The sequence below is a fragment of the Synchiropus splendidus genome, chromosome 1 (assembly GCF_027744825.2).
Source record: "Synchiropus splendidus isolate RoL2022-P1 chromosome 1, RoL_Sspl_1.0, whole genome shotgun sequence".
NCBI lineage: Eukaryota > Metazoa > Chordata > Actinopteri > Syngnathiformes > Callionymidae > Synchiropus > Synchiropus splendidus.
This window is the reverse complement of record NC_071334.1, coordinates 26,964,034-26,984,561: the sequence shown is the minus strand read 5'-3', so window position 1 is coordinate 26,984,561 and position 20,528 is coordinate 26,964,034. Positions and strand designations below refer to the sequence as shown.

Below are 20,528 nucleotides of genomic sequence, written 5' to 3'. Positions count from 1 at the left end.
TTAAATAATTGAGACTGAGAGCTGTGTGGCGGAGGCTGAGTGCTGCAGACTTGGAAGTACAGTGCAAGCCCTCATACATCATCCAGAGTAGTGACAGCTTTCCTACCTCTCCTGAGAACGAAAGCATGCTGCAGCATCTTCTGGTTGTGATGTCACTGCTGTTGGTGCGACATCACTACTTGAGCGATAACGGCAACACCCTGCAAGCGCTGAAATCTGGAGCATTCATCTAGGCCAGGATGAAACACGAGGAGGAGTGTCTAATACTTGTGTATATATATATATATATATATATATATATATAAATGACTGGTGCATTCAAGCCATGTTTTTGGTCCTTTCACGCCCTGCGTTGATCAGAGAATGACTGTTAATTGATATGAAGCAGTGATTTGAAGCTGATGCTCTCATTTTCTTTCCATAAGAGGCTTCTCTCGATTAATGCGCCACTGAATTGAATTGTCTTTTGAGCTGACAATATATATAATATAATATATATTATTAATATATTAATATTTAACATAGTACTTCACTTCTCCCATTCACCTCTTTAATAATGAGGAGCTGTTATGTAAATATGTATATATATATATATATATATATAGTTTAGCTGTACCTTTTAGTGTGACATACGTACAATACATAAATACTGAGCTCTCTGTCGTCCATCACTATGGCTACTGAATACCTCTCCTTTGTCATCCCCCTTGACATAATTCCTGTGCTGAACCAATGACCACCGAGGTGAAGAGAGACCACTTAACCTGTCTCCAGAAATGTATCTACCAAGTACTGCGCCATGAGGAATGGGCTTGGATAGCAATATATGACAAGATATAATCAGACCATTTCCTGTTGCCAAACTACTGTTGCTTTTACCATATGGATCAATGTACAGGGAGTTCTGAATTTTCTTTGCTTGGACAATGTTTTATTGAAACAAAAGAGAATATCCATCTTTTTTTTTTTTTTTACCCAAGCTGCATTGTACACTGTTCTCGTACACAGGTCTACTCTACACTTTAGTCTTACAGTCTTTGCTTTAGTAGCCGGTTCACCTTTTTGCCCATGTTGGTTGTCTGCACACTCGGCATTCTTCAACTTAAATTCGTGATGGAAAGTGTGACTTTAAAATCAGTGAAAACTGGGCCGATTGGCTCATTGTTGCGGCAAAGAAGGTTGTCCATAGTGAAATTTTTGCTCCCTGAGATTTGGCAGCACAGTGGGAAGTTGAATTTGGCAACTGGGTTCTTGTTTCGACCCCTCCATTCCTAATGATTGTACCCAAAAATGGCCTTTGTCAAGGCACCATTCATGTTTGTTACTCTCTTTTTCTTTTAGGGGAGCTTTTTCTGTGGTGCGTCGATGTGTGAAGAAGTCATCAGGTCAAGAGTACGCTGCAAAAATAATCAACACTAAGAAGCTCTCTGCAAGAGGTATGTAATCCAATGATCAGTGGAATTTTCGTGTCGATGAAGCATGCACATGCTAGAAAATGCATTTAATATTTTACCTTTTAATTGAGCCGATTTCCTTTTGTCTTGCTTGCACCCGGGCAGGCTTTATGACCCCCACACACATATAGAGCGACTTTATGACGCTTTTCTCGATACTGTGTTCATCCATGTTTTGCTACTGAAATTGCTATTTCATCTAACGCCTGGCAACGACGCATGAGAAAATAAGGCGCGGTTAAACTTAGTGGATCGGAAGGTTACACACTTCATACTGCTACTGAATTCCTAAACTAAATGCGCTACGTATTCCAATGTATCTTTCAGCAAAGGTAGCCCATCAGTAGTTAATGACTTAGTTGCTCTATGACTTTTACAAACCAGCGTCAATGAAATGGTGCCAGAATGGCCCAAACCTTATTGCTTATAAATGAGGTCTCAGTTATGTGACCCTCTTGAGATTCTGCTATGTCTGCTAAGTCATGAAGTATTATCACCACATTCACTGATTTGGTAGTTGTAAAATTGCTGTATTTATCAACTAATTCAATGGTTTATATGACTCTGCCCGGTAATTTCCTCTTAAAACAAGTTGTAGAAGGGTAATAACTCACTCACTGCCCTTGGCTAGTTTGGACTGGAAAGGATGGCGTGTAATAGGGATGATATAGACAGTTTTTATCTTGATGCCAGAAATCTGTATTGACTTTAAAACAGTGACTATGGGTGAAAACACAAACTTAAAGTTGGATGTCAGTTTTTGACTGGTTCAGCTGTCAATCAATGGCAAGCATGAAACTTTGTGGTTGGCTGGTCTTTTGCAAGTACAAAAATGACATTTGCTACTGCCTCAGCTTTACATGCAGGGCGAGTGAGATAATGCGTATAGTTGTTTTTTTTATTTTTTTTATATTAATATCTTCAATGTTGGCATCTCTGTAGATATAACGGTCTTTCATTCAACCTTTATCAATAATTGAAATGATTCCATCAATCTAGTTATCCAGGCCCATTAGTTTGGATCCACTTTGTAACTGGTCATCTGCCATGCATGCATGCCATTTGCTGGAAAGTTAAGAAATGGGATGAAATGTTTAATTAACGTCCTCCATGTCTGCGGTGCATTCCTCTTATCAGCTACACTTGCATGACTTAATGATGGTTTTTGTATACACTGTGGTGAAAAACTGTCAATGCTCTCCTCTCACCATTTACTGGACGGTATGCAAATTCACATTTATACAGAGCGGTTCGTACAACAGCAACTGCTACCTTGTCTAGTCCACTCTTGTGCTTCAGTCAGTTGTGTGCGCCACCACAGTGCTCACGTGCTCATCCCTGGTGTGGCTTGCGAGATGACGCCAGCTAATGTCAGTGTGTCAGAGCCTCCCTTGGCTTCAGTCTGAGACTCTTAATTGCTTTCTCCTTTTTTGTATCTGACAAATTAGGCTTTCGTTGTTGCTGACATTCTATTATACCTGGCATCATTCGTACTGGTTCCCTTTTCACTTGCTCTTCTACGTTATTGTTTGAATCGACGTTGCTGTTGCCGTCTCTTGAGTCTTTCTGCATGGGGGATTGGTTTGTATTTAGGCTAATCCACTTATGCTAAATGTATCTCATCAACCTCTAAGACCCCACAGAGTCCATAGGCACCTCCCTGTTGTCGGTTGGCATTTGGTTGTGAGCACAGAGAACACTTATTAAGGCTGCAGAATCCTTTTATTTATTCGTCAAGGAGTGATTGCTGACTGAGCAGATTTAGTGACTGATCTGGTTGTTTCATCACAAAATGGTTTGTTGGGATTAATCCCGCCACGTACGTCATAGGAAGGAGTACAATAAACAGGGTTAAAAGGGTTAGCACCATGTTATTTATTTTTTTATGAATGACCTATCTCTGACCTTATTATTGTTGGCTGTGAGCTTCACACTACTTTGATGTCAGTAATGGCATTGTGGAGCTTCCACACAAACTGTCCATGGTGAATGATTTGCTCCACACACCTATACAGGGTGTAGCCATGGTCATGGATGAGCTACTGCTGCCAATATGAGTATACAATACATACAAAATCGTGATGTCTTCTTATTCGCTTCATCGTTTTTATCTATTCTTTAACGGAAAACATTTTCTATTTATGTCAGTCGTTTTGAGATAAGATGACTAATAATGGTTCAGAGTACTGCTGGGTGCAGTCTTTATTAAAGCAGTATTATTTACTCTCACACAATGCTTTTTATATGCATTAACAAGGTGCAAGAACACCTGTGAGTAAAATTTGGGGGATAAACTGTTTTTGTGATTGAGCGCCTGTGCTGTACAGAGACCACGGCTCTGAAGCCGCAGGTGAAAGCTGAGATGAATCTGTATTAAATAACCAAAATTCTACTTATTTCACTGCAGTTCTAGCCCACAGGACGACCTTTGATCACACTTGTGTTAATCCAGCGTCTACGACTTGTTAGCATAGTACAGCTAACCGTGATTTGCATCCATCAATGAGTCCTTGGAATGCCATTGCTGTCCCAAGTTTGTGCTTGATTCTGGTTTGTAAAATAAAGGTTTGCCTCAACTGTTGAGCTTGTTGAACCGTGATAACTTCTAGAGACATTAGCAACACACAGGAAACTCAGGTTGAGAGAGAATTGCAAGAGGGTGAAAACTGAAAAAACAGACTCAGCTCTTAATGTTGTTATTGGTTTATTATCCATTTATTGCCCAACACTAGGTCAGTGCCATGTATTGCACTGGCATCATTGAAGTCATGTACAGCAAGTTGAAGTTATAAGGAAAAATATCTTCAATAGAAATGGAATCCGATATTCAAACTCTTGATTACTGACCACTCACTACAGAGTTGGAAATTGGAACCATGCTGGTGGTCATGGACCACCATGACTCAGCTTAACTCTATGATGTGTTCTTCAGGTTCAACTTCAAACTCAATCAACGGTTGAGTTCTGCTCTATCAACAGCTCATTTAGTTTCGGTGATATGGATGTTCTATTCATGAATGTGGTGGAGTTGGATTTTAATGTTCACTGACCCTCTGCTGCTGCAGTAGTAGTAGCAATATCTGACTTATTCAGATGTTGCTCCATCTCTATAAGGTCATAGTAAAATCCTTTCTTGGAGGTTGAAATGTTGAGCTGAACATTTTTAATGTGACTCGAACCAAAAGCAATGCGATGAACCATGGTACTAATTGTTGGAGATATTTTACATTATCCTTTTCTTGATAGACACTTCAATTTCTGTTTTGTTGTCATATAGATTTAGTTCAGTCTAGAGCTTATTGCCCAGACTTCTGGCCGAGGAACGTCACATCAGTCACATGGCCTAATTTACTGTTTACTGTTGTTCACCAAGTGTACGTTATTGGAGGTGGCGACTAATTGTCGCTATGAAGGTCTTCATCAATGAAATTAGAATCACAGTATAACCAGCTTAGGTGAAGAATGAAGAATGTCAGGATATCCTGAAAAAACACATTGGTCCAGGCAAATCATAGTACCAAGTTGTGGTTGGGACAAGATGAAATTGTTCTGAAAGGAACATGGCAGTAAGGCTTGCACAACATGCACCTACATGCTCGCAGAATACATCATATATACAAGTGGGCACCCTGTGCATGCAAAGGCAGCTTGCCTGCTAGGATTTGAGTAGGTTTTTTTTAGCCCGACGGGGTGAGTGTGACCTCACGCGTGGCCTGGTGGGTAAGTCTCTCAAAGCTCTGGTAAACACTGCACTAATCTGAGGAAAGGGGAGGAGGACATCAAGGCAGAGGAGGGAAGAAAGAAAAGGAAGTAGGAGAGATGGGAAGTCACGAATTGATACAGCCACTTGGCTGCAAGATATTCCTCTCTAACTAGGGAACGATTTTGCTTGGGAAATGTTCTAAACCATTTTCTGTCTTGGAGACACTCGTCACAATAACATGTACTGGTGTACCGGTCTTCTCCGTGGTATTTGGTACATTTCTATTATTTGCTACTTTTTTCATTACCGTTTAGTTATTGTACATAAATGTATAAATTATTAGCTACCAGGTATTGTGCAGCAGCACCTGGTAAGATCAAAATTATGAGGCTTCAATATTCAATGCCTTATATGGAAATCTGAATTAAAAAAAATGCATGATTAAACACTGTTTACATGAAGTAAAGCTCTTGGCAGAAAGCAATGGACCATTTTGGCAGGACCTTGGATGTGATCTAAGAAACGAAATGCCTGGTTTTGTTGTTCTCTTGTGACATTGAAGTCGACTAAAGGCTACTGTTAATTTGCACACCATCAGGTAGGAGTGTCCACGAGAGTATGGTTTGAGTGACCAAGAATATCTGATAAAAACATCTGTTCCTCTACATGCATATATCTGGATTCCCAAGTGACAACCTTGCCCATTTTAATGCTCTGAGCTTGGATGTCTGTCACCCCCATGCATCATGACTGACAATCACCGTGGACTGTGCATCTCGTGGGGTACCTAGAGATTTGAACTGTAGTCCAGGTGCTAGGGGATTAGCAACAAAGGGATATAGTGACATTTTCACTTTGTCTGACAGGCATGCCACCAAGCGGCCAGCCGATTCCAATGTAGTTGTTTTAAATGCCATCCTGTGCTCCTATCTGAAGCCAAGCAATATGTGGTGTGTCGCTATCTACTTGATGTGGAATGTTGGTTCTTAGTAAATATGGAGTGGATTATCTCAGTTTATTGTGCTAATCGTAATTTCATTGTGATCACTCCTGCTGCTGTTATTAAGTAACACGGATGATCTGCAGTATTTATGAATTTACTGGCCTCCAGATTTCGACCAAATTTTGAGAGAGAACCTGAGTACTTTTCAAACCCACTCTCTCATGTCCACTCAGTGGGATTGTTGAGTTTGCTGAGGTTTCACATTTGACAGAACAAAACATTGCTGTGGCGTCTCGCTGACACCTGTTAATCATTGACGTGCCATTCCCCAGTCTGAAGACAGGGTGTGGCGGATGCAAACAGGTAAGTAGGTTGCTGCCGTTTCAAATAGCGACGGCGGAAGGAAGTTCATAATAAATACATATTTTTAGCCATGCTAATGCTTGCAAATCCACATGCTAAGTGGTCGTGCTACCGCGATATGATGGGCGTAATGGAGAGGGAACTATATTTTCGAATTGTTTTCTATCGCACTTTGATTGCGCTCTGTAGTAGCGTTTAGTTTAGTCATTTTTTGGTAAAATCCTACATTCTTGTTTTTATTCAATTTATTTTGTTGAGTTATGTATTCATTTCATTTTTTTCTTTTGTATTTGAAAGCATTTTTTAAGTCACGGAATAAAATACAGATGTTTTCCTTTGCTTCATAAAAAAAAAACATGATCAATGATCATTATTATAGTTGATCAAAATAATCAACATGTTTCCCAGAATTGTGCAGTCCTATGATCCAGAGCTGCAATTGTGACAGGAATTGATGAGCAGAAACTGTTTACATTAAACACCCCCAGCCACCAGGCACTCACAACCGACTGGATGAAATGAGACTTCTTTGTGTTTGATAAAATGTGTCATTACAACTAATTTACTTTCAAGGTGTCCTTTAGAGTATCAGAATGTCATGTGGCATGTCCTCATTCCTTTCTCAGTAGTCTGATATATTATCATTGATGTATCTTTATTTAAGTTGTAATCGCTTATTTTTGTTAAAAGTTTCAAACATAATAGAAGTGATACACATTTGTTTGTATTCATTGTGTGGCATTCTTACTACTCTCTTGAAATATTTCAGCTAAACACACACATTATCACACATAAATGCAATCGTAATAGTGATAGTAGTCAACATGGTTGTACAGTATATCGCGGTCATCGATATTCAAGCTGTATTTGACAGGGCTCAGCCAAGACTGATTGGACTTGGACCATGACAAATTGATGTAACAGCTCAGAGATTGTCTGAGGTGTCGCCATAACTTGTAAATCTTGTCTCGTTTGACACTGCGCCTGATATCCTGCTTCATTGTGAAATCTCAAGTGCCATTTGTTTCTTGTCACTGCTTCTCAGTCTCAGTTTGAACAGATTGAACTGAATCCTCAAGCTTTCACTCACTGTCAGTGATGTAAGATGGTGATGGTTCCGCCCCCTGGCATAGCAGATGCCCAATTAGAGAGCAGCAGGAAGTGGCAGTAATTACCCTCTATTTCTCTTTTCCTACTCTTCTTCTAACACACACACACACACACACGCACTTGCACCAAGAAATACAGAGATTGAATGAATTAGCGAGTATTGCAGTCACACTGCACCAGTGTTGACTGCCATACACGCGCACGCTCACACAAACTGTGAGAGTCAAGTAACAAACGGACGTTCTGTGTAATCCTCCCTTCTTCTGTATCTTGTTGTCGTCACTGGTGTAATTAGACAGCAGTTCCATTCTCTCCCCTCCTTTCTTATTCGGTTTTAAATGAACAACATGTAAACCTGTTGTTGGACAATGGCAGAGCACAGTGCCCAAGGTAGAGAACACCTCGCACAACGCCAGACTGTAACTGAATTGTAGGTTTTCTTTGGATACCAATTTACATCTTTGCCATACTGTGCACCCTGCTAAACAAAGGACACCAAGTTGTTTTTTTGTGTGTGTGCAGAATTACTCATCACTACACATTTTTTGCTTTTTAATTTTCAGTGGCTGTGAACCCAAAATAATTAAATTGCCCACCATTTATTATATTTACATTAAAAACAATATTTGTTAGACGTTGCAGAGGAGAAATCGGTTGATCTCATGTCTGCACCTGGAGAAGAGCCATTCACTGTCTCACTATACAGGCCATGTGTACCGAAAGCATGTGCTGCTGGCGTGGTCTAGCAACTTAATAATATAATATTGCAGTCTTGGATAGTTCTACATCATTGGACACTTCCAAGCACCACCCGAGGGTTGTACAAGTTCTGAGATTATACTGTCTTGAGCACAGTTTATTATATGGGCATTGATACAACAAAACTAGCTATGAAAGATTTAGGTAGCCTCATCTATAAAATGGGATCTTGTGTTTCATGGTTCAGGAAAATTGCTTTAGCGTTCACTGAGGCCCTTGCTCTCTTTTCTCATTTCAGCCAATACTGGATATGATCATTAATGTAATCTAGTTTAAGGGCTTAGCTCAGGTTGCAGTTTCAACGAAGAGTTGGCCAACATGTCGAACTCAAGATTTTTCAGTTTCAGAACAAGCATCAACACTTAATTCAATCCACACCGAGTTTAAGTTAACTTGGGTGAAGCTCATGGGAGGTTTGAAAATCAGAGGCTATAAGAAACCCTCACTAGTGGAACACAATGGATATACTGTAGCAACAGGTGAAAAAAAGCCTTCATCCTTCACCTTCTCCCCGGCTGAGATGGAAACACAAATATATGCCGAAAATGGACATATTAACTACATTTAAAAAATGCTGACCGATTAAATGTTTGAAAAGAGAAGTCAATTGGCTCATGACTCAAATATTCTTTAGTCTTACTGTCCTATTGGTTGGCTCTTCCACGCCTCGCACCGACTCAATCTGTATGCAGTGAAAGTGAGACGGAGGGTCAGTAATTAAAACGTGTTTCCTGAAAGACACGGTTAGACTTGAACAGATACTCATCCAGGAATGACATAACAGCCAATCTGAATTTGATCGTCCACACCTAGTTTAGAGTGGCTGCGCTTGGATGGGGGAGCTTGAAGCAAACTGACTTACCAATCATGTGTTCTGAAATGGCCACCTGGTGAATGTGCTCAGAAAGGTCGCAGAAAGTTGTTCCACCCTCAGACACTGTGATGGCGTTCACTTAAAAAAACTAAGTCCTCTTAAATCTCCCAACAAAGCAATGTGTACTGTACACACATTTGATCTCTGGACAAGGATCTTCACAAAGTGCAAACATGGTAAAGCAAATGTTTCTGATCAATCCAAATATATATTGAATCTTTTTCATTTTCTATTGTATTGAATCATTAAATGAAATTGAAGTGACTTGAACATTTTAGTGATCATTAGGGATCATTTTCCCAAACCAATCCCTCAGCCACATCATGACGGTCTTTGACACCAGGTCCTGACCCTCATCTTGATGGGAGTTTTGTGCAGACTAGCTAATATTTGCTCATCGCAATTGAAAGGTGTCGATTGTACTTGGACGCCTCCTTCTGCAAGCTGCAACTGTCTGCTGCCAACAGTGGTCAGGATGAGGATAATCTACACTGACAAACATCAACTTTACAAACGAAATTCCTGCTTCTTTGTTGACCATTGTGTATGGCAGCTTAGCAGTTCTTCTGTTTTTAAAGTTTAATGCATTTGTAAATATTATATTTACTTCTGATCAATTTAGAAGCAGCATAATCCAAAGGATAAATGAACTTAATTGACACATTGCAAATTCACTTTTGTAATTCGATGAATTTCAGAAATATTTTCCCCTAAAATAAAAATGTGCTGTTTTTTTTTCTCCCTTTGACAGACCATCAGAAGCTTGAGCGAGAAGCCCGAATCTGCCGTCTCTTGAAGCATCCCAACATCGGTGAGTTTCTGTGGTTTTTACCATATTGTGCCCATTAAGACTAGATACTGACATTTCAAAACGATTCAGTGCCAGAGCAAAAATGTTATTGGGGAAGTAATCTGTCTTTATTCTTGAAGTAATAGTAGAGTTGTTCCTCATGGAGGCAACAGACTAACTGTATTTTTTTTTCATTTTGTTATATTTCTCTTGTTTGGTTTTCCCGTGATGCGTTATGCGTTTCCCGCTTGTTACCATCTTTCAACGTGTCTAGTATATGCTAAATATTTAAGACTTTCCATTCGTTTTTCCATTAGTTGTTGTTATGACGCACGCTGAAGCAAAGAATTTTAAAAAATTGGTTTGGAAATTCCTCAAGTTAGAAAAAAAATCATGCAAAAACATTGTGATTAAATCGAAAGTCATTTAAAATAAATAATGATGTATTTCTGCTGAAATGCTCACACCTTTCTGAAACATTTTTAAACAAATACATTTTCTGCAATTTGTTTCTGCAAATAGCATGCCATACTTACCGATTGTCAGAAGCTACAATTTTTCACAAATTCCAAAGCATTTTCCACAGGACTTACTAAGCACAATTGCGCGTTGGCCGAGGCACCGTTGGTGGTGTGCCTCAGGATTTTTTCAGTGAACGAAATGTGCCTGTGGCTTAAAAAAGGTTGAAAAGCACTGCTTTATAGTATCTTTGTTTAGAAGCGTCTCACTTGTGTCACTAATGGCTTTCCTGTGTGACCTCCATTTTCAGTCTTCATTATCAGTAGGTGGTTGAAATACTGAAGATGTGGAAATTATCTTGACGTTGAGTTTCATTGTCCCGTGCCCATTCATTCTGAGGTCACATGTTCCAGTGGAGAAAATGTCAAAATGAATGACACCTTCCTACTGTGTCGTTCTCTCCTCTGTCCTAGTTTTTCTATTGGTCCCTAAGGCACTCGATGGCCCTCTTCACTGTTTCCCAGTCCCTTCCACACTCTATAGATTCTACTGTCCTTTCTGCTTGTCCTTTTTCCACACATTTTGGCATAGTCTGCCTCTAGCTTAAGACAAAAGAGGGCACAAAACTGAGACAGATGGAGAAAGGGAAGCAAAAGGAGTAGGAGACAGATGGAGTGAGCACAAGAAGATGGGAGGAGGAGAAAAGAGCAGTGGCTCTTGTTTTTTGCTGCAGGGCTATCCTACTTCATCTTATTACACAACTCGACGTCATTTTACGATTACTGCTGCTCCCAGAACGTTAATGCCAATCTGGACCCGAGTCAAACGATGCCGAGTGGAAGATGCTGGTGGCTGATGGACAACCAATACTGGCCTCCATCACACATGCTGTTGATTTATAACAGACACGAGGCCTATTTATTTTAGTGACCAGTAACTGCGGCTCAAATTGGAAAGCAGTGTGACCCATTTTGTTTGAAGACCTCAATATTTATGTCAGTTTTAGGAAACAGTTTTCAAGATGTTTGACACACAGAGCAATAAATTAACTACCTGGAAATTCTGAAGTCTAAGTACTGTATTTTAGCATCCAGTTCATACTTGGTCTTGGTGTTCCTCATGGTGCTCGTGTTAGGGGCTGGGTAGTACATCATTTCAGTCATCAAGGCCCAGACCATGTATTAGCTTTATCATGCTTGTCACCATTGCTGCTCTCGGACTGCACCATCATATCACTGCAGTGAGGGTGAAATCAATATGTCACAGCTAAAGGTGAATTCCTCTGTTTTCTCTTCTTGCGCATGAAGTGTGCACTTGTCACTAAGACTGCAGCAATCGTCACTTTTGACACAGTTGATCTTTTAATTATTAATATTTATCATAGCTTATCTTTTTGGCTCCCTGGATGTTGTATTTGGTTTTCTTCCAGTGCCCACTTGCTGACTTACAGTCGTGCAGATGAGCACGACAACACTGTCCTTCATATTCTGCAATGGCTCTTTATTCAGTACTGCACCCAGTTCAAAATTGTCATCCATTCGTCATACATTGTCATAGTCCTCCTCAACCTCTCCCCTCTATGCCTCCATCCCTTTTTTCCTCTCTCTCTGACATGCACCACGCACACTGAACTCTGCTGCATTTTTCGGATGTTTAAATTTTTTTTAAATCTTTAATATTTTCTGTTCTCTAACAAACAAAGCATGTCTGAAAAAAGTGTCTGAATTTTGTTTGCTATTATATTCACAATTTCTGAGACTGACTTACTAAAAGGTAGGTAGGAGAACTGTTACATAAATAATTTACAATTAATCCCGAAGGTTTTCTTGAATAACCACATTTTTGCAGCAATATCCAAGTTAATCTATGACTGCTACACATGCGTATAGACATGTTCACCTGTCTGTCTGTGATAGACACCATGTTGTTTCACCAATTTGTGAACTTCATAAAACAATCAAATAACTCTCAGAGAGGTCATTTCAGTGCATGCAGTGGGGCTGAACACCTGTTTAGTTGTTGCTGCATCTGGCTCGCAGTATAAAAGCTCTGGGTTTTATTTCCACTAGGGACCTTCTCGAAGCACTCTGGTATTCAACAAACTACCCAAAAAACACGGGCAGCTTAATCGAGACACTGAATTTTTAATGCCAATGAAAGAGTGGTCCTCTTTGTTTGTGCTTTGAGGCTGTCCAGTATGAACCCAACAACCTTTGGGAATATATGTCTAAATGATAAATCTGCTCTCTCATGCTTTCTTTTACAGTGAGACTTCATGACAGCATTTCAGAAGAGGGATTTCATTACCTAGTCTTTGACCTGTGAGTATTGTTTGCTCATGCTTTTTTTTTGTCTTTTTAGGATGGAAAGAAACGGTCCAGGATAAAATATGCAGTATATTACTTTCTTATAGGAAAATTGATTTCTATGCATCTTTACCAATATGTCTACAATATGTGTGTATTGTGCAGCCAAGTCTGCATATCAATGGGAATGTTTCTGATCTGTTGGGGGCATTAACCTAAAAAAGGGATACAGAAGGAAAAGCTGTCGTGATGGGCAGGCAGGGATAACTGAGGCACATAGGGAGTAAGAAACCTCTCTCCAGCAGCAAAATGTCTCTGGATAAGACAAACAGGCCCACTTCCTTAGTCTTGGATGTATATGAACCCATCAAGTGTTTACAATGTATCAATTCTTAATCTTTCGCTGGTGGATCGTAATTGTTGCAGTCCATAAGACGCAATGTGATTTATGGTCCAAATTGTAGGTGTAATTTGGGATTTTAAGGAAGACCATGTTTTTTTACATACTTCTTTTTTTGTATTCCAGTGTTACAGGAGGAGAGCTTTTTGAAGATATTGTAGCAAGGGAGTACTACAGTGAAGCAGATGCCAGGTAAAAACCCATTATTGGATGTATTGATTACTGAAAATTGAAATATTTAGTGCTGAACAAAAAACATTGATTCTTTTGGCATGGTTTATGGATTTGTTGTGTATAACCTGCAATGTATTAATATGATTACATAATAATACATATTAATAATAACAATAGATTATTTATAAGCGCCTTCAGAATCAATTGAGTGACACGATCAGTTTTTAACAAGTCACAGCTATCTTCCGCTTGTCTTCAACGTCTTACTGGAAGGATGACTGGTGACCAGCTGCATTTCTACTCATGAAAATAATTGTAAAGCTGTTCTCTGTATCAGTGATGCATGATCTCTACAAAAAAAAAACTTGTAGTTTGAATATAGTGCACAAATCATCGAAGTCATTTCATAATGGCAGAGTTTATCTTTGTAACCAACACCTCTGTTTACTTGACAAAATGGAAGTGTTCTGGTTTGTTCTGCAACTACATGTCCCATTATGAGCCAACAATCACCGGGCAAGTGAGATAATGTGCTCACCAGCCGAAATTGAGAAATGATGGCAACTGTTTTAGTGGCAGCTGAATTGACGCCCCCATTATTAGAATTGCTATTGAGATCTCAGTGGGGGTCTGGCCTCCCACGCAACATCTTCACTCATTGATTGGTTAAAATACACTGACGACTTGCAGACTTTTACTCATTAATTCCTTTATATACTTCATGTTTTTGCTCTCATTCACATTTTAAATATCTTATCTCGACCTCAAACAATGATAACACATAGTTGATCATAACAAACCTGTGAGTTCAATATGGATTATCCTATATATTAGTTTGTTAAAAATTAGAAAGCTAATTCATTTAGTCTTCACTTTATTTTGATTGACTCCAAAGCTGTACAAGTGTTCGCATCACAACTGCATTAGCCAATGTTACTTTTTTTAAAATGCATGTCCTAAAGATGTTTTGTAATTTTTGGTCTATATACATTGGATTATTGTCAACTAGCCCTTTATTAACTTTGATTCCATGAGAGATGGTGGTGTGATAGTCAATATGTGACATCTTCATTTGAAGTACACTGCAGCCTGCTAAATTTGTAATAACTGTTTATTTTGCAGTCCAATAGCCCCTTTTTGAATCTTCACGATAGGTATTTTTAACTATATGGAACTTGGATATATATTACTTATAAACCACCGAGTACTAAAATACACTTTTTTTCCACACTTCCACTTTTTGTACCCTTGTTGCCGCCATGGCCTCTAGAGGTATTTCTGTAGATCCTGGATATTAGCATTATAAGTGGTGGCACAAAACCATAGGATTTTTATGAGAATCATGGAACCTTGTTGTGCTACCTGCATGACTCCACAGTCATAGACCAAAACAGACCAATCCGGTTTGCTGGACCAGTTATGTTCCACCTTAAGATGCACTTAACTTTCTTTGCTTCAGTTCATGGTAGGGGTGTGCCAGAAAATACACATAAGTACTGCAATTCTGATTTCCAATGATTCTGAATCTATCTGTAATGTCCCAATATCGGTTTTTAAAGAGGAAAAAAAAAAAACCTGCTCGCAGTCTGCCATTTTGTAACTACATATGACGTCCTGCTGGGTTTTGAATGGAATCGTGAGATAGTAAATGATTCCCACCCCTTGTTCATGGTCAAAAGTCTGAAATCACACTTCTGGGGATATAATTGAAAGCCCATTATACTAGCAATAAATAAACTGAAGTATTTTTTTCCTCATTGTACCTTTTAGATACCAAGAGTCACACATACTTTACATAAGACGCAGCTCCTAATAAAGCTGAGTTGATGCAATGTTACTGCAAAATAACAAAGACAATAAAATGTAATGTCTGGATGTGTATTGTTAAGGAACATATAGAGGTTGATAATATAAGAGAAAAGCATAGTGCTCTCTGTGGTTGGTCTTGTTCAGCCAAGACTGTTCATTTTGTGTGTGCACAAGTGTCTTTTGATGGGGGACTTGGTCTGTAGGCAAGCTGCGTGTTTTGTATGTAGACTGACATGTACATCTTTGTGTTTCCCTTTCAACCCCGCAATAGCCACTGCATTAGTCAGATCTTGGAGAGTGTCAATCATATCCACCAGCATGATATTGTGCACAGAGACCTCAAGGTGAGTGGCTGCCCCGTTGCTGTGACAACCACACACTCGCACACACCTCTGCTTGTGGCCATGGCAACACACAGATGGCTCTTGGTTGCTCTCTCTCCCTCTCCCTCTTTCTTTTACTCTCTGTTCGCCTCTGCATTTCTGCTTCGTATCCTTTTAGATGTTAGAGGGATGCAGGGGGGCTGTTCTGTTTTTGTGCCCTCTAGTCTGTTCTCATTTGTGTGTATTTGTGGGTCGTGAGCACGAAGTTGGTGAGTCATGGTCACGTGTCCCTAACGTCTTGGCAAATAAGAGACAAGTGCATAGGTGCAATGAGACACAGGGAGAACACAGTGTACAGTCATGATGGGGTCTATTATAAGACTGAACATGAAGGCATTGACGAACCCTGAGAGTTGCTGCCACAACGTGTGTAACATCACACCACCCATGGAGAAGTGGGAGAGGGATTTGAGAAGTCCCTCTGCTGATGCGCTCAAATTCAAAGAGTTCCTCTGATTCTCTAGTTTCTAATAGCTTTGGTTATGTTGCCATGAAGACAGAAGGAACAGTCATATCTTTTTAAAATTAGACATGGTCTCTTCATATCCGAAGATAACACTATTATCTCAAGCTTTGCCAGTATGATCTGTTGGCCTTTTATCCTTGAGTGGGCTTTTACTGCTGCCCTTTATGTCCTACTACCCAAACAATGGCCATTTAGAAAACTGCCACACACGCCGCCTCTTGCTAAGTACGATTTCCATTTAGCATGCCGTCTGCAGCACTACCTAAATAACTCCCGAATGGTTTCCATAGCAACGAACCCATGCCCATATTAGGTGCAGTGGAGATTTGCAACCTCCTATTCCTCTTTCTACTCTTTCTGTTGCTTTCTCACACCTTTCTCTCCCGCCCCCACAAGAGCTGCCCTCAGTATTTAAAATGTAAATATTACTGGTTTTACCGAAGCGCCTGTCACCATCTGTCTCTCACTGTCTTGATCTCATGACCCACATTCTACTTAATGTGTGTGTGTGCGCGCATTTCTTTTTTTTTCAGCCCGAGAACCTGTTGTTGGCTAGTAAGATGAAGGGTGCTGCAGTGAAGCTGGCTGATTTCGGTCTTGCTATTGAGGTTCAGGGTGACCAGCAAGCTTGGTTTGGTGAGAAAACACGCACTCAAATACATGTGATGTGACTTTGCAGTGTCACCGCACTGCACTGCCTAAAGGTGTAATACCTTATGTTTTTGAATTGGACAAATGGCCATCTGTATTTTCATAAACTGAGTGTGTGATCAGAACAGAACGCTAACAGTTGGAATGAAAATATTCCTACACAGAATCTGACTGCTGAGGATTCTAAAGTTACTTCTCCTGATGTCAATTTCCTTATGTTACCAGCAGAAGTCATATGTGAATGATAGGGTTTTATATTGTTCTATAATTGTTCAAAATTATGCAGAAAATGTATTTAAATATGAATGCAATATATATATATATATATATATATATATATATATATATATATATATATATATATATATATATATATATATATATATATATATATATATATATATATATACACATATACACATAACTGTATATGTGTATACATTGATGTATGTGTGCCACACATCAATGATATTATAACAATTCACTAATCCTTTCACATTTACTTCACAAACTTCGATCTTTTGTTAAACCAATCCCATACCTCCAGCATTAACACCACTTTAATGAGGTAATGTCTCTGTCCTGCCTGACAAAACTGAAATTACTGATTCTTATGATCAGACAGCAATATCAGTCATTAAATAGTCGCTAGCTTCATACTGTCAATAAGCTTTTTACTGCATTAGTATCCCATAAACACTTCATCCTTAACTGGTGGCAATAATGGACATAGACATAAGATCTCTGCCTGTGTGTGTTTCCTTTAATGACGCTTCTTAGTTCACACATCAGTCATTGTGTCCTGGCGAAAAGCCGAGGCACAATTTTGGCTGACATTTCAGTAGACACCAGATGATTAATAGGCATTTGCTTGTGACTCCACACCACCATAATCTTAACTTGGACTCACAACAGCTCACTGGATTACAGTGACATCCAACAGTAATTTAATTAAAGTTATGTCTCAAATTGTGTTCAGGGTTTGCGGGTACTCCTGGTTATCTCTCGCCTGAAGTCTTAAGGAAGGACCCGTATGGGAAGCCAGTAGACATTTGGGCGTGTGGTGAGTGTCTTTATTTTTAAGTCGACTTTCAGGCATGATTTGTTTCTGTGAATTATCCAGTTTTGCGAAACTTTATTAATAGCCAGTGATTTAAAATTACTCTTTAGACTTTTTTTTAATTAAGTAGGAAGTTATGACAACTTCCAATGACAATTATTATTTTTTTTTTTTTCAAACAACTTTTGAAGAGACCGAAAGTGTCCAAACTGTGTATTGTATGGAAAAGGTAGATTGGATTTACACAAACTTATGAAGTCTGCTTATACTTTAACAGAGACCGTGCTTCTTTAGCTTATTCTGTCAAAACTGACTTATGAATTCCAACATATTCCTTCCCACTTTAAAGTATCAATTCCCTAATTCCGCCCCAATTTTGTCTCCATCAGGTGTTATTCTCTATATATTGTTAGTTGGATACCCACCATTCTGGGATGAAGATCAGCACAAACTCTATCAGCAGATCAAAGCTGGGGCGTACGATGTAAGTGCATATGCATGTGTGTTTGTGGGTAGGATGGCGTTTTCTCGTGCGTGGGTGCAGTGCAGGGGTTTGCTAAGCACTTTTTGGATGTGTAATAGTCCAATTAAGAGCTGGTCCAAAGCTATTGATCCTATCGGAGCCTCCCTGACGCATTGCAGAGGGTGTGTGTATGTGAGTGAGTGTGTGTGTGTGTGAAAGGAGGATACCCCTTCTCAGATTCTCTCTCTGCGTGATAATAAAGTCGGAGTGCTGTAACTGTGAAGGAGGGAATTCTTGTCAAAGCCTGCTGGGTGTGCATTTACCTGCAATAAAACATATTAAGCAGATATAGCCTGTCAACACTGCTATAAAACATTACAGTTATCAATCTGATGACCTTTCACTTGGATGGTATTTGTAATGAAAATTATCAGATTTTTACCTCTGATCGCTTCGCATTAACCAAGTTGTATCCCCCCCACCACCTCCCAGTTTCCTTCTCCAGAGTGGGATACAGTTACGCCAGAGGCAAAGAACCTGATTAACCAGATGTTGACCATCAACCCAGCCAAGAGAATCACAGCAGAACAGGCCCTCAAACACCCATGGGTCTGCGTAAGTGTTCGCCACTTAGTTATGAGATATGAGATTCCCAAACTGCGATTTCACCTTCACTCTCCATCGATCTTGTGTGTTACTCAATGGTCATTGTCAATGGGGATCAACAATTTTTAGGCAACACTAAAAGTGAAGTCTCCTTGGCTAAAAAATAAAACATCCCAACTGAACTAAAGCTTGGCTTCACAAAAAGCTGACATGCCTTTTTTATGTGGAATGTTAGTGGTAAAGTCATGTGCTGCTTAAGAGAAAATTGTTCAGTTAGCTAAACTATGTATGGAGGAATAATTGATTCATGAAAAGTAGAAACACAATGAATTATATAAAATGAAAGCGGTAATGTAATTAACTAATTCCTTGAAATTACTATTAGTTGTTTGGGTTATTAATTGCATTTAATAGTAAAAACTCCACTCTTTTCAGATATCTATGCATTCCACTTCCAGCTAAACGATTCTTCACATCAATATTCTAATACACTCCTACAGCTTTTATTTGATGTAATCCCGAAACATGAATCACTATATACTCTCATTTTCTTGTGGTCCACATTGGCATTGATGATTTTCTTTCTCCTCACAGCACCGTTCCACTGTGGCATCAATGATGCACAGACAGGAAACTGTGGAGTGTCTCCGCAAATTCAATGCTCGCCGAAAACTCAAGGTATGTATCCCAAAGTCTCATCCAAGCCATAGTGATTTCTCTGTTAACTTAGACTCCAACTTGGTTCTAGTCAAGACAAAAAACATGTCATTTAGCAATGGTTGTGAAGTTACATTTGCTGTGATTGATTAAGAAAACGTCTGTAACAACTTGGTTGCTAGAAATGTGGACAGTCCAACGTTGGTGTATTTGGCAGTATACAGTAGCGACACACAACTTGTAGCATGTAGGCTGTGGCCACTGTCCACTGCTTAAAAGAAGAGGCATTAGAAGAGGACCAGTAACCAACTGCAACTTATGTAAATTGTGTGTACTTTGGATCAACATTGGTCCAGCAAATGGTGATGCCCGCTGTTCTGGCCTTATCAGAGCTGCAAACCTAGAAACATAGAACTAAAGAAAAACCTAGTTCAAGTATCCCACCAGTTCTGAGGTGACCCTCATGGAAATCGTTTGTTTTTTCTCAATACCATCAATTGATGCCAGTACTTCAATGCACTAGTGAAGACTGGAATATCTTATTTCTGTTAAATGCATTCAGTTGGCTTCAGTAGTTGGATTGATGATAGCTTGATGGGCAGATATCTATTTTTTGACCAATCTTCGAAAGTACTGTGTAATTTAAGATCATAATAAAAAGTCATTAATCAATGTCGCCAGAATGTTTCTACCTACTGCTGCTTTATTAGAGGTTGTAGAAGATTTTGGTGCATCAGTTTTCATGTATTGTTAAGAAACTGCTTAATTATCATGCAATAATGGTGAAGAGCCTCTGTGAAATATTAATGCAAGTCTTTATTGTCAGGACTCGAGTGCGTTTGGCTGAAGACTACTGCACTGCAGTGCAACATCCACTTAAAATTTAGGAATAAAAACAAATGCTGCCTTATAGGAAAATATGAAACATGTAACATTAATTGACCAAATTCCGATTGATGATCCCTTCACTTCTTCTCCTGCAGGGAGCCATCCTCACCACCATGTTGGTGTCCAGAAACTTCTCAGGTGGGTGTGCTCTTCGCCCTCATCCTCCCACGCAGCACATGCAGAGGGAGAGCAGGAAGGAGAGTGGATAGC

The 20,528-nt window shown here is 39.5% G+C and overlaps 1 protein-coding gene across 20 annotated transcripts in view; it reads left to right on the top strand.

Annotated features, from left to right (window-relative positions):
- The window catches only part of LOC128752735 (calcium/calmodulin-dependent protein kinase type II subunit gamma-like), a 36,024-nt gene that overhangs the window by 1,331 nt on the left and 14,165 nt on the right, over positions 1-20,528 (top strand). For all 20 annotated transcript variants that reach the window (XM_053854284.1, XM_053854277.1, XM_053854281.1 and 17 more), the window contains exons 2-12: positions 1,342-1,436; positions 9,958-10,017; positions 12,722-12,776; positions 13,288-13,353; positions 15,416-15,488; positions 16,527-16,629; positions 17,624-17,707; positions 18,094-18,188; positions 18,660-18,782; positions 19,368-19,451; positions 20,414-20,456. In XM_053854284.1, the coding sequence (XP_053710259.1) occupies positions 1,342-1,436; positions 9,958-10,017; positions 12,722-12,776; positions 13,288-13,353; positions 15,416-15,488; positions 16,527-16,629; positions 17,624-17,707; positions 18,094-18,188; positions 18,660-18,782; positions 19,368-19,451; positions 20,414-20,456 (881 nt within the window). The remainder of the gene's footprint in view (positions 1-1,341; positions 1,437-9,957; positions 10,018-12,721; positions 12,777-13,287; positions 13,354-15,415; positions 15,489-16,526; positions 16,630-17,623; positions 17,708-18,093; positions 18,189-18,659; positions 18,783-19,367; positions 19,452-20,413; positions 20,457-20,528) is intronic.